The following is a 14,469-nucleotide window of genomic DNA, read 5'->3' as shown; positions in this document are numbered from 1 at the left end:
GTAGGAAAAGAAAATTATTCTCACATATTTTGCTCCAACTCCAGAAGCCTGCAAGCACCTCTGGAAATGTGGAATCGAGAACCAAGCCTTCTACAAGTGAGTGAACACATGTGATGGGAACTATCTTTATCAGAGTCAGAGTCATAAAAGCTACTTTTAGAATAATGGGCAGGAAAGTTTGAGAAATACTGAGAAAGTAGACCTAAGATGACCAGACTGGGCTTCCTTATAAAACTCAGACTCTTTTCTGGATATCTGTACTCCCTGGAGGGACATAGCTGAGGTCTAGGAATGTGTTTCAGCAGAAATGTCCAAGGGGTCTACCTTGTGATGTCCTTGGACAGCTAAAAGTGGTAGGGCAGTTAGGGGTCTTTTCAGGGCAAGGGTTGGGCCTAAAAATGCCCCTGGGTACCTGACTTGAACCAATTTGGCCCTGTGGAGCCATTCGGAGCCATAGGATGCCCAGAATACGAAAAGCTCCATGAAGGAGCAGGCGCAGGCCAGAGGAGGTCTCTAAGCCTTGGAGAGACTCTGGGGCTTGCTCCCCAGTGGGTGGCCTGGTGCTGAGCTGGGGTTAATGCCAGCCCTTCCTGATGTGTCACTGCCAGAAGTGTTGCCAGTAACAGACCAAGTGCCCAGGAGCCTGAACAGGATAGCAGGAAGGGGGGCAAGGATTTATCTGTTACTAAGAAGCCAGCTTTGGGCTAAAGGCAAGAATTTTGATTACCATGGGATTTGTAAAGTATGAGGATTCTGTGCTGTTTTGATTAAGAAAGTGGTTCTAAAGACATTAGGGAACAAAGAAATAGCCCACTGAGAAACTGGGGTGATGCCAGATAAAGGATGTTTTACTAAAACCCTTGGTCTCATTTTCAAAATAGTATACAATGATTTATGCTTTAATAAGCTGTATCTTAATCAGGACAATATAAGACAAAGTTTGTGGTATAATCCGCCTCTGACAGGCCATAGGTCTACCTCCAGTAACCTCAAGGATCCTGAAGAGAGCAGAATTGCTCTGAGCTGGAAGAACACCATTTTCCTCCCCAGTGAAAAGACTGCTGCATGCTGGCTGCTATGTGATGCTGGCTGGCAGAACTGGTCCTCCCTCTTCTAGGGCCGCAGCCCCAGAGTCTGTTTCTCAGGCAGGCTTTCTGAATTGCTTCATAATTTCTATGCATTTGATACCAGAATCAGGGATGAGCTGAATGGGCAGCCTGAATTATAACCTGAGTGGGCTTCTTCCATCTCCTTCAGGAGAAAAAGACTTTCACATGGTCAAATTCCCCTCCTGTTCAGTCCCTAGCTCTCCAAGGAAAGGCAAGAAAACATGTCAGCATCATTCTGAAGACCTTTTTCTATTTGTGTCATGGGAACAGAACTGTGCACCAATGACCAAACTCCGTTTCTGAGTCTTTCCATTAATAAATCCCCATACCCAGCTAGCCCTACCAACATCCACACTGGGAACTGAGACTGTTTTTCACTTTCCCAATGATTATTTAATGTTCTTTATTAAGTGTTAAGAACCTCTAGCCTACAGATCCCCAATTGTGCCAAGTCTTAGTAGCAGCCACTCTGGTATCACTCTGAGCACTTTTCACGTGCAGCTTCCTGGCCCTGCCTTTGGCCTAGTACTTTGAAGGGAGCCAGGCCAGACTCAAGGACATGCTTAGGCAAGAAGACCAGGAAACTTAAAGCCTCACAGAGCCCTAAGACAGGTGAGGATGGTATTTCCCAAGAACTGCTATTCATGGATTTTGGGGACAGCTCCCTAAATAGTGACCTGCTCACAACAGAGGCTTCGGACCCAGATCGGTTCCTGTCTAGATCTGCACTGCAGGCACCTCAGGGCATGCTGTGAGCTGAGTCAAGTCTTTGGAGGCTTCACTCGGGGCAGTTCTGCCCAGCTTCCTTTTCTGAGAGGGCCATTTGGGATCAGAGAAGTCACCTAAGAGGATATTTTACAGTGCCCATGGCCTGCCAGAGCCTCCACATCAGCTGTCCACAGCCTTGAAAGTGATGTTAATAGGCTTACTAGGAGAAGGGGATTGATTCCAAGTTCAAATGATGGACCTTGTATTAAAGTTAAGCTAGTTTGTTCATTTCAGGACTTCTCAGAGTCTTTAATACAACATACTTTATATGAATCTCCAAGAGGGAGATGAAATAGGAAAGGCAGCCTGTACTCTCTTCTCCACCCACAATTACCCAAGATATGGACATGAATCATCAAATACTAGGACTGGAAGGGACTCCTGAGGTCAAGTAGTCCAGCTCCATCATCTTATAGATAAGACGACCAAAGCTAAGAAAGGAAAAGAAACTTGCCCACACTAGCTAACGAGTGGCCTGAGATTTGATGAGTGATATCCTATTATTCCTCCAGACCACCATACCTAACATTTATTTTCAGTCCCCCTGGAGAGCCCCATGAGGCACTCTTCGGGAACCCTCACTCTTCTGACATGAAAATGAGTTTCAATATGAATGTCCCCAGCACTAAGGCTGTGAGCAAGCTCTCAGGTCCTAAAGGAAACTCAGACAAGCTGGGCTTGTGAGGGGCCTTTTCCTGAAGAGTTTTGTCAAGTAGCCTTTGGAAGGAGCTGGGAATGCGCTGCTTTAGCCTGTGAGGCAGTTGCAGGCCATGTGTCACACTGGACTTTGCCTTGCTGCAGGCTGGAGAAGTCAAGCCAAGTCCGCACAGTGTCCAGCAGCAATTTATTCTTTAAAGGGAGCCGGTTCCGATACAGGTAAATAGTGACAGTAAGTAACTGTTATGGACCTATTTTTCAGACCCTTCTCTTCAGAACAGTGGCTCAGCGGTCCTTATCCTTGAAAACAAAGCAACTGGGAACCTTCAACAAAGCCTGAGGTTTCCATCCACTTCTCCTGTCTCCTATCCCATTCACGATTTCTTCTGCCCTCACAGTAGCAGTGAAATAAGAACTGTAGCAGTGATTCTTTTCATGTCTGTGTAAGGATTTTTTTTCTTTTTGCAATATTTCTGGAACATGCCGGACAATGAGAAATTATTTCTAAATGAAAATAGAAGATCCCAAAGACTCCAGAGATAGAGAACTCTCTAAGATAAGCTGTCAGGACATCTTAGAACTTACCCCAGCAAGCAAGCCTTTCTTAGTGACCTAAACATTGGGAAGGGCCGGGCCAAAGAAGCCATTTTCCAGTTCATCCAAGTATCTGAAATCTTAGACAGGAGCCCAGTGCTAGAAGACTGTCTCATCCCTTGCTGCTTGTTTTATTGTACTATTTATAGTGGCCGAGTTGCAAAGGAAGTAATGGAGTCAAGTGCGAAGATCAAACGAGAGCCACCAGAAATACACAGGTAGGCTGCCACAGACTTCCCCCCAAAAGCAGTTCCTGCTCAGATCCCAGAAGCTCCAAAAATGCAGCAGTTTCAGTATTATGAAGATTCTGAACACACTGGCTCACAAAAGGGGAAGGAGAACACGGCAGGAAGGTGAAGAGATCCATTTCAGCTAAAGGCATAGGGAAGAGTATGACCCTGGTATCTCGGTATCTCTGAGCCTTGATGGAACACAAGGTAGGGCATAGTACCCAGTACCACATCCTAAGTACTACTCTGTTGTTCTCCTAAATCCTGAAAGTGGTCATAGGCCATGGAGGACATGTCCAAACTGCAAGATTTCCTTAGGTTCTGGAATCAAACCATTACAGAAAGCCAGGGAGAGCTCCACAGCCCTATCACACTACGTCTAAAATAGTTTTGAGATCCTTGCTTCATGTGTAACTGTACATCATGCATATCTCCTATACCTAATAAGATCCAGAAATAATATGATTGGCCAAGACAGCTAGGGTTCACCAACCAGCCTGATCTCTGGGAATGGGAATATTACTACCACCTTCACACGGCACCCCCTGCCACCAGCAATCTCGGTCAGAAGTCAGAGGAGGCTGCTATATCATTTTTCAAGCGCATTTTCCATAGTACTGCTTATGCTGGGGCTCTACTCGCTGACAAACCTGCCCAGAGACCAATGGTACCAATGCTGCAAAAGCAAGGTCCAGGTAGGTGTAGGGTATGAGGTGGCAGATAAGTTTGAAGCAGTGTGTCTAACTGGGATCTTGGGATCAAAGACAAAAAGCAGGTATTAAAAAAAATTTTTTTAAATAAAGAAATAAAATAAGACTTACCAAAGCTAGGCAAATCTAGCAGCTAGTTCACAACTCTGAGTCTTTACCACATCTGTCTGTGTACTGAATTAATAAAGTTCTCTTTTTCTTTAACCTCAGAGCAGGGATGGTTCCCAGCCGCAGCTGTCCCTCCATAACCCATGGCCCAAGGCTGAGCAGCGTCCCCAGGACCCGGAGAAGAGCTGTTCACATCTCCATCATGGAAGGTGAGCATAAATAAGCTCTGGAGATGACCACGGGGTTCCTAAATTTTGACTTGGACCAGTTCCTCTCAGGGACCTTAAAAAGAAGTTCCATTAGAGACAGGAATACCTTTCTCCAATGGAAGGGAGAAAGTTTCATGCAATGGTTGGGAACACAAGCTGCCATCTCAGGTAAAGGGTAATCCCACCCAGCCCCTGCTGAGCTATAGTCCAAGAAGGAGTTTAGATCTGAGTGCTGGGCCAGACCTTCGGGAGACTACGTTATGTTGCATCTACCGGGTTCCATGCAGTTCTGAAATTGCTTTCCATCAAGAGGCTTTTCACTTATTTTTCATATCATCCTAGTCTCCACAGTTTAAATGATCAGGGTAGCTGAGGCAGTTAACCAAGAAATGAAAACTTAGTTCTGAAGCATCCCAACAGCTGCTACTATCTCCTGTTTTAGTGGGAGCAATATGTCCTCTTGCTATCTGAATTCTTTAGCATGATCTCAGGAAATAAATCTAACATGTCCCACCTCTGTCTTCCCCACCCTCCCTTTGGAGGAGGTGGGTCATGGCAGGGAAGAGACAAAGTCTATGAATCTTCACTAGACAGTGCAATAGCTGAGCCTGATATCTCTCCAGTCCCTGGGTAGTTAATATTGTTAGAAGACTCATAGAATATTTCTCTCACTGCCATCGACTCACCCCTGCCCCACAGGCTAGATACAGGTATAAAGTTCAGTGCTTTTACTCCCAAAGATGTTTTTGTAGGACCTCAGAAGATCTCAAGTTGCAGCAAACAGCAGCAGATTTGCTTCAAATCTGTCCTGGAAAATGGAAGACTCTGCCCTTTCTGTGGGAATGCTGATTAGTGAAAATAAAGAACCATTTAGGTTAGGAAGGACCTGATTCTGCTACTTCCCTGTTGAGGATCATGGGTTTGTGTTTAGGATTTTATGTGTCACTGACTTTGCATTACCTAAGCCTGGTATACAACTACAGTCCAGGGGTTAAGAATCCTGGCTGGGCAACCACCTCAGGTACCTTAATAATTTGAGTATCTTAGTTGTTGTATTTGTAAAACAGGGATATCTTTCTTGCATACCCCATAGGTTGTGAGGAAGCTGATGTACACAGAAGTACTTTAAAAAGATTAAAGCATTTATTGGACAGGCAGCAAGCACAGTGCAAAGAGGCCTGGTCAGGAAGTCAAAGATGAGATTGAAATCAGAGCTCTGCCATATACTTTCTAGGTCAGGTTGCTTAAACTCTCTGAGCCTGCTGCCCCCAGTGTAGAGTGGGGTGTGGGTGTGGAAGGGTGCCTTATGAACTATGAAGTATAATCATGATGCAAAGTATGAAGTTACTGAGGTCTGTCATCAGACATAGTCCCCTGGTTTTTGCTCCGGTCTTAGGTTGAACAGGAAAACTGAGCATAGCTCTCATTGTCCCTCTTCTTTTGGGTGTTCATCTCAGGAAAGCAGAATGTCTTCTCTTTTGAGGAAACAACTTTCTCCTCTTCCTGTGGCCCTTCTTCCCATCCATCCTGAGGTCTGAAGCCACCAGGTTCACCCCAAAGCTCCTGTAAAAAGTCAGGACAGCTGTCCTCTCAGAGAAAAGGCCACCCTCTGGAGGAAGCTGGCACTAATACAGGTATAGGGAAGAGCCTCATGCATTTGTTTTCCAGCATATGGGAGAATATCCAGTAAAACCTACATTCCCAGAAAAGGGAAGACAGGCTGTCCATATGGGGATACAACTCATTTGTAGTAGCTGCCAAGCAGGGTTAGCAAAACAACTGAGAAGTGGAAAACCAGTCCTTGAGCTCTCCTAAGACAAGCTATGAAGCTGCCTCAGATCCCAACCAGCTCTGGCTGTGCCTCCAGCATCCTCCCAGAACCTCCTTTTGTAGCATCAGTAGACTCCTCAGCATCTGAAATAGTCCTCTTTGCTTGTAATATGCCAGGAGAGGTTGCAGCAGAAAAAGGCCACCAAGGAAGCTACTGGAGAAGACTTCTAGGGCCAAGGCACACCCTCACAATCTCAGCCCCCACTGAACTTCACGCCTGGCAGGTTATAGCACAGCAGGTTCCTATGTGCTACTCTGCAAGCCAATCTACTACTGACACCCAATGCCTGAGGCTGCCAGCAGACAGGAACAGCCTTCATCCCCAGTCATGGCCCTCAGCCCAGAACCCATTAGATTCAGGACGGCACAGGTAGAAGAAGCTGAGAACTGCCTCACCGGGAATGACACTAACATGCTCAGAGTGAGGAGAGGTAGATGGACATCTGGTTTGGATGGGGGGTGGGAGGATTGATCTTAGCATTTAAGTGGGTCTATCACTGCAGGGATTATCAAACCAAGGGAGATAAAGAACAGGTTGTTTCCCAGAGAGTTGAGCTACACCATCTCACCCAGTAAACACAGCTGACCCCCTACTATACACCTAACCAGATAGGGAAGGGCTCAGAGGGAAATGATGGAGGCCTCAGAAGAAGGGCACTAACCACCAAAACTCCCCAGAAAGTTATGGACATTTGAAACTGGTTCTTGCTCCATCAGCAACTGTCTTTCCTGTGGTCCATATGGCACATAAATTAACATCACAGAAACTATTTGTCTTTTCCAGATGGAAAGCTTTGTTTGCTACTTCTAAAAGCAATGGGAAAATTGCAAAAAACATTAACATAATACTACAATTTGAATGAAACCATATAATTCCAATGAGCTGGGACTATTAAAAAGATGACTATACACTGTTTGGCCCTCCCCTCTATTCTTAGAGATGCCAAGATACCACATATTGATAACACAGGCCTGGCCAGAGAGGATGCTCAGGTGTGTTGATCCCTTTTATCCACTGCACCCTGTAGGGCTCCACTCAGCAGTAGGGCTGTTTACAGCCCAGTGGATGGGACACAGCCCATTTCTAGCCCTAGAGCTGCCACCTCACACTTTAGAGACACCCAACCCAAAGCCCAATGTCTTTGTAGCTTCACATGTTGCATTTCTGGCACTGTGTGATCCTCCCTACCGTGTGGGATTATTCTCTGCCCTCTGTACCTTAGCCTCTGGGGTCCTTATACGGGCCTCCGGAAAACAGCCACAGGCTGTTACTTTTTATGGCTCTAAGTGCTTCTGACTATTGAATCCAGTCCCTGATAACATTAGCCTATCAGAGCTGTTCCTTCCCTGAAGCTCAGCCTGCCTCTGTCTCGCAGAGCTGACATTCTCTCTCCAGCACAGGAGGCACTGTGAAGGAGCTGCCATGGCATGAGATCAGCAAAAATCCTTTGTCCCTAGTTGGCTTTCTACCCTTTCCCTCTGAATCTCCTTTGCCTGGCTGGTTTCCACTGAAGAACTACCTGCCTTCCTGAGCCACCATGGGGAAGAGTCTGATTAAAATTCACACCAGAGTTCGAGTTCAGCTCCGGTTGACTAATCACTGCCTTCGGCCACTGAGTGTGCGCATCCTGAGGATGGGGCCCCGGCTCCAGGGTAGGCTCCTGACCACTGTGCCCCCCGGCCCACAGAGAGCCCCCTCTGGGCAAGGGAATCAGCTGGAACACGTCCAAGGTAAAAAAAAAAAAAAAAACAAAAAAACACTGTTTTGGTGTGCCGTCTGCCAGCTCCCACCCATGGTACCCACCCTGTCCATCCCAGAATAACGGGTTTGATGAAGGGGTGGTGGTTTCTAGTGAACCTGAAGTTCTATACAAGACTAGCCTGACATAGGAATAATAACCTTATAGGTGAGGTTTGTTGAGGGAACAGAAGACTAACACTTACTGAGTAATTTTGTCTGTCAAGCAATCTACTAGAAATGCATACATATCCATTATCTTATTTACTGAGAGCATGAACTTACTATAATGTGGTTTCTGATGTCCTTCTGGTTTGTTCTCTCTGATGTAACAAGCTTTGCCTCTCTCCTTTCCCAGCAAGCTTAGGGCTGAATTGTAGGCCAAGCTAAGTTTACACTAAGTAGCTTCTGGCAGCTAAGCTGGTCATACTTTGGATGATCTGGTGGTCAGAGCTGTCTTTGTGAGGAGACAGCCTCTAGAAAGGGTATGAGGAGCCCTATGCAGTGGGGGCTGAGGTTCCAGAGGAAGCGAGGTGGAGGAGTGGGTGGGAAGAGTTGAGCCAACACATGTGTGATAAGGGCCTAAAGGTTTCTATTTTATCAGGGACTCATTACATATTACCAGCTATATATCCCTCGTGTGGCTTATGCAAATACAGGAATAAGGGAGAAAAACTGGGAGGGGGGAGAGATCAAAGGCGCACGCATCAAGAGCTGTGGAATAAGGGGCAGACTCTTAATTTCATATTATTGCACTATAGTTTCTTGGGCAATTGGGACATAAATCTAAGGTAGGTGTAGGCTGCAGACTTAATTCATCCTGGCCCAGAATCTAACTACATGATCATTAGCATCAGGAAACAAAAGGAGGCTTGGAGTCTGTCTTTGCCTTTGCCATTACCAGCCAACCACATGACATTAGGCAAGTTCTATAACCTCTTGCCTTCACAACTTTGTGGAAAGGTAAAATGAAAGCACTTTAAAAAGTTTAAAATATACAAATTTAAGATAAAACAAAATAAAACTAGAACCATAAAGAGCTCCTAAAAGCAGAAGCTGAGAGCTGTAGCAAATATACTGATGGTGTGGTAATGGTGAATACAGGTGGATAACAGGGGGTTGCTGTTGCCACCCCAACCCAAATGTTTATAACCCAGATTCTAGGGTTTGTTTCTCTGGAGAATCTTTAAATGTACCTATGCTGAAATGGGCTCCAGCAGGCCAGGCAAGCAGGCAGGCAGGCAGCCTTGGTACATAGAGCTATGCATTTAAGAGAACCAAATGAAACTCACTACTCCTGAAAGGTTACTGTCACCTTTTAAAAGAGACCCTTGGGCTTCTGAAGCTACCTCTGAACTGAAAAACTCCCTAATCAGCCCTAGTTAGGTCAGACTTTACATAGCTGGGAATCTGGTTCAGTCTGCAGCAGTCAGGGTCAATTTCAGAGCAACGGAAGGGGACTGGCTTCTCTTGACACTGGCCACAAAGGCAACGAGTATCAGAGATAGCCAAGAATGGAAAAGGCAGACATTGAACCTGAAACAAGAAGCCATTTCCTTGGGGGCATTGTGATGTGGGCCATACTTAGTGATTTTGGGCCCACATCCTCGAGCCTAGTGTTTGATTGACAGAGTAACCAGCTCCTGTTTTTCACTACCAGACAGTAAGCCTTGGAAAGAGAAAAATGTTCCTTCCATCTGAGAAAGTAAAGAGATAATGGGTAGTTTTAGGGAGAATACCCTTTCTCCTGACAGATGTAAGAGAATTTCCACCCTGACCCAACAAGATCTTCTCAGAGACAACTCTGCACTCTGGAGTGTGTAAAGATAGCGGAACTGTCAGCCTATTATGGAACCTGTTTATTCTAAGATGAAAAGAAAGGGAGTTAGCCAAAGGCTATTCCCCTTCTTCATCAGAGACCACTTAAGGAAGAGGAGACAGGTTTTCTCATCCCCTACAATCAGGACAGCTACAAGAGGGAAGCTGGAGAGACAGCAGTTGTAGCAATCCAAAAGATGACCTCAAGAACTCAAGGAGCTGCATGCTGGGTTGTTAGAAGGACACTCAGCTCTAGAATCAGTATTTGATGAGGCCCACTGAAGCAAAATAGTTTTCTCCTCCCCATTCCTGCTTCAAAGCCCTCAGCCCATGAGGGACACTTGACCTCCCTCAACTGTCACCTTTTAAAAGAGTGGCCTCACTCTGAGTGGCCTCAACTATGGCCCCAGCCTGAATCTGAATCAGGGCTAGTCAGTGATTCAGATAGTCTTTTAATTGGGGCTAAACCAGGCCCAGGATATCAAAAGCCAGAAAGGTAGAATCTTTAACAAATCTTGCCAAACCCTAAGGAAAAAGAAAAAACAAAACACTTCGACCATGGTCACTCTGCTGTCTGCTGCTTCTCCTACCTCTTCCTAATACATCAGAACAGTGCAGTGGCTACTGTTGCTGGTCATGTGGGCTGTGCAGCAGGGTTTCCTTGCAAAATGTTAGTAACCATATAAAACAGAATGGGTGCTCCCTCCACCAAACAGCAAAGTGTGCACTGGGACCCAGAAAGCTTACTCATGTTCCTTTTGCCTTTCCAGGCCTAGAGTCCCTACGGGATAGTGCCCATTCTACCCCAGTGCGTTCTTCCTCCCATGGGGACACCTTCCTGCCTCACGTGAGAAGCAGCCGGGCAGACAGCAATGAGCGAGTCGCTGTGATTGCAGACGAAGCCTACAGCCCTGCAGACAGTGTGCTGCCCACCCCTGTGGCCGAGCACAGTCTGGAGCTGATGCTGCTTTCCCGGCAGATCAATGGGGCCACCTGCAGCATCGAAGAGGAGAAGGAGTCTGAGGCCAGCACTCCAACTGCTGCAGAGGTGGAAGCCCTTGGGGGAGAGCTGAGGGCCCTGTGTCAGGGGCACGGCAGGCCAGAGGAGGAACAGGTGAATAAGTTTGTTTTAAGTGTCCTCCGTTTGCTCCTTGTGACCATGGGACTCCTCTTTGTTTTGCTCCTCCTCCTGATCATCCTTACCGAGTCTGACCTTGACATTGCCTTTTTCCGCGATATCCGCCAGACCCCCGAGTTTGAACAATTCCACTATCAATACTTTTGTCCCCTCAGGCGATGGTTTGCCTGCAAAATCCGCTCAGTGGTGAGCCTGCTCATTGACACCTGAGAAGGCATGACTCCTCCCAATAACTAGCCAGGCGGACCAAGGAGCCCGGCTACCCATTCCCAGCAATGGGACCCATCGCGGAACCATCGGCACATGTACCAAGTCCTCCTCTCATGACTCAAAGTCCACAGCCTAGGAGGGTCATTTCCCAGAAGAAAAAAAGGATAGGCTCATGCCCTGTCTAAACAAACTGGGAAAACTCATTTCCTTCAGAGGTTCTTTCAAGAAAGGCTCAGCGACTCTGTTTCTCATCCTTCCAATTTGCAGGATAATTTTTGGTTTTGAATTTTGATTTTTCATAGATGTATATTATTTTCAAAGTATCAAATAAAAATTTATTTTACTATAACTGATTATTGCAGTAGTGTCACCTAGCAGATGGGACACTAGTTCAAGTCTAGAGAGTTGTCTTCTATATTCTGCAGGAGCTTTCCTCCTGGACTCCAGTAGACTCATCAGTGCAGCCTCAGTAGGGCAGGCCAGGTTTCTGGACAATGGGAACTATCTAGGTTTTCTTGCCAGACAGAAATTTTTAAAAACTAAACATCCATGTAGAATGATTAAATGGAAAGTTGCTTCTTATGATGGTCTGAGTTGGATTTTCTTTTCCTTTTGTTTTTTTTCAAATCTGAGCAGAGTGGGCATCTGAAGGGACCACCGCTACAGCAGAAGCAGCAGCAGGGGTGGGGTAAGTCTGTCCCCTTAGACTAGATCCTAGTGGGCATCACCATGAGTTTTGTACAATGAACTTATTAGACTTCTGTGATTTTTTTTTTTTTCCTGAAGAACCTCAAGACTTTTATAGTGCTCCAGAGATGTTAGTTGAATTCAGTGGTGCCAGAGATAGGACTATCAGAAATGTTGGACAAAGTGTAGTTAACAGAAACCAGAGCCAAGGTACCTGAGAAACTATTGAGATTAAGAGAGAAGTACCTATTTTGTACAACCTCCCCACCCTCAAAAAAAAAAAAAACTATTTTAATTTATATTTTAACAACAAATGTTATTTTCTTATCAATTCATATTTTGTTTTTACTTTATGGATTAAGAAACTAGAGCCTGATGAACTAAACGATGCAAGAAAGAAACTGATCCTGAGAATGAAAAGCTTCAGAAAATAGAATTCCAAGATCAACAAACAGCCTTGGAAGGGACCAGGAAAAGAATCTCTTTAAATAGGCAAACTAAAAGATGCCTACAAAAGAAAAGAAGGTGAATGTGGCCGAGACCAACACTTAGATGTAGAAATACTGCCCCCTAGGGTCATCCTCTGCATCAGGAAAATAAAAATTGTAGGAAAGCATTTGCCATCCTTGCTGAGGGAAGCATGCAAAAGCACAGCATGTGAAGGGTGAGTGTGGGGGTCCAAGGCCCAAGCTCTGCAGCTCTAAACAACCACTCAAAGATCTTGTTTTCATCTCAGGGAGAGATTTCTAAGTCATCTGGGGCCTGAGGACTCATTTAAGGATGGTCAGTAGATATATTCCTGGGACCCACACAACAGTAGAGCAGCTGCTAACATCCTATGATGTTGGGCAGCCCAAATGCAGAACAGAATGAGTCACTTGTAGATTTTCTCTCCCCTAGTTTGTCCCCTGAAATAACAGAATCATGTCCATGTACAGAGTATAACAGCTGTGGAATTAACAGGGGGCATGGGACAGGGGGAGTGGATTGTGTAATTGTAAATGCCCTTTCATCTAGACCAAGGGTTGGCAAACTTCTTCAGTAAAGTGCCGGGTAGTATTTTTTTTTATTTTGGTTTTGTGGGCCATACTCTGTGGCGACTACTCAACTCTGCCGTTATAGCACAAAAACAGCCATCCACAAAGTGTGGCTGTGCTCCAATAAAAGTTTATTTATAAAAATAGACAATGAGCTGAATTTGGACCACAGGCCATAATTTGCCAACCCTGATCTAGACAATAATCTCCTTACAGTATGTTAGCAGAAAGAGGGCCAGCTCTGCTCCCATTCCTGACTTGCTACAGATCCAGGACCATTTCCCAGTGGAGGCACTGGGTTGCTTGTTTAAAGGGTGCTTGACCAACCAACCAGCAAAGAGGTATCTGATGCCAAGATGAGCAAGATCAAGAGCTAAAATGCTAAAACTCGGCCAGAATCTAAGAATGGAAGAGGAATGTCTGATCATTTCCATACCAGCAACAATTTGGGCAGAATTACAAACATCTATATTTACCAAGTGACAAGACAAACTGAGGGAGATTCTAGCAAAAATTTGGGATCACTTAGAACCAATTAGCCACTGCCACTTATCATCTACACAGGAAAGGCTTTATTTGGTGTAAGACTGAAGTGAAAAGTAGACTTGGAGATGAAAAGGCTGTCAGGAGATAGGGGGCTGGTTTTAACCTGGGTATCTACTGTCTTATGCAACATAGCAGATTACCTTTTAGTGTAGTGTTCCTACCTCAGTCTGTAGAATATGGTGTTTCTATGCAGTGAGTGATAGCCTTGACACTGACCTTTCATATTCATGTTAAAGAAAGATGCAGTATTCCATTTCCTGGTATGTTACTTGTGTCTAGAGTTCTAACAATACAAAAGCCCATACCACTTCCAACAGCGAACAGTTCTGTTCGCTCTCTGAACAGAACTTTTGGATTACTTTTTTCCAGGGCTTACCCCAGAAAATACAGGTAGTAAAGTTTCCTTCGATTTGCTTTTCAAATAGTGCTTGAATAACAAACCTTCTTTGTTGGTGACTAGTCTTTTTTGGTATATCCCCATCATTAAACATTGTTCAAATTTTTAACCTGGTTTTACTGTGTTCCACTATGTCTCCCATTTTCTCTCAAAATTAGTTTGATCTCACTGTAGGGAAAAAAAAAAAAACGGTTTCCATAGCTTCATCCATCAGAGGAAATAAAACTCTTACTAAAGAATAGTGTACTGCATCTTTAAGCAGTAGAAGGTAAACTACCTGCAAATGTGAATTTCTTAGTTTCATTAAGAAGTATAGTTGTTAACCTTTCGTGTGCCAAAAATTCTAAGTTACATTTTCCTTCAAAGCAATGTACTTTTTTCTACATATGCAGTATGTATAGTTAGCATAAAATCATTGGTGCCATGAAAATTATTTTTAAACTTAAATAAATATTTAAATATCATGGAAGAGTGGACTCTTTTTTAACTTACAGCTTGTCTCACTTTTTCCTCCTTAAAGTTACCAATGTGTAGATAAAAAGATGATTTATACAGCTGACTACTGTTCATGACTAGAATCTTGGCTTATATCCATCTATTATCCTTGTCCCTCCACCCAAATCAATACTATTAAGAACTCAGAAGCTGTAATAATGAAATGATTTTAGAGATGATTTATACAA

General features: G+C 44.7%; 1 protein-coding gene across 8 annotated transcripts in view; it reads left to right on the top strand.

Annotated features, from left to right (window-relative positions):
- Window positions 1-14,250, top strand: part of FRMD5 (FERM domain containing 5) — a 311,143-nt gene extending 296,893 nt beyond the window's left edge. For 3 of the 8 annotated variants that reach the window (XM_077880881.1, XM_077880889.1, XM_077880883.1), the window contains exons 10-14: window positions 5-96; window positions 2,679-2,753; window positions 3,278-3,346; window positions 4,279-4,385; window positions 10,542-14,250. In XM_077880881.1, the coding sequence (XP_077737007.1) occupies window positions 5-96; window positions 2,679-2,753; window positions 3,278-3,346; window positions 4,279-4,385; window positions 10,542-11,119 (921 nt within the window). In that variant the 3' untranslated portion in view covers window positions 11,120-14,250. The remainder of the gene's footprint in view (window positions 1-4; window positions 97-2,678; window positions 2,754-3,277; window positions 3,347-4,278; window positions 4,386-10,541) is intronic. The other 5 variants (XM_077880886.1, XR_013370116.1, XM_077880885.1 and 2 more) reach the window with 5 other exon arrangements.
- Window positions 14,251-14,469: the final 219 nt, after the last annotated feature.

This window comes from Canis aureus, chromosome 32 (genome assembly GCF_053574225.1).
Source record: "Canis aureus isolate CA01 chromosome 32, VMU_Caureus_v.1.0, whole genome shotgun sequence".
NCBI classification, from domain to species: Eukaryota; Metazoa; Chordata; class Mammalia; order Carnivora; family Canidae; genus Canis; species Canis aureus.
This window is presented reverse-complemented; position numbering and strand designations above follow the sequence as displayed.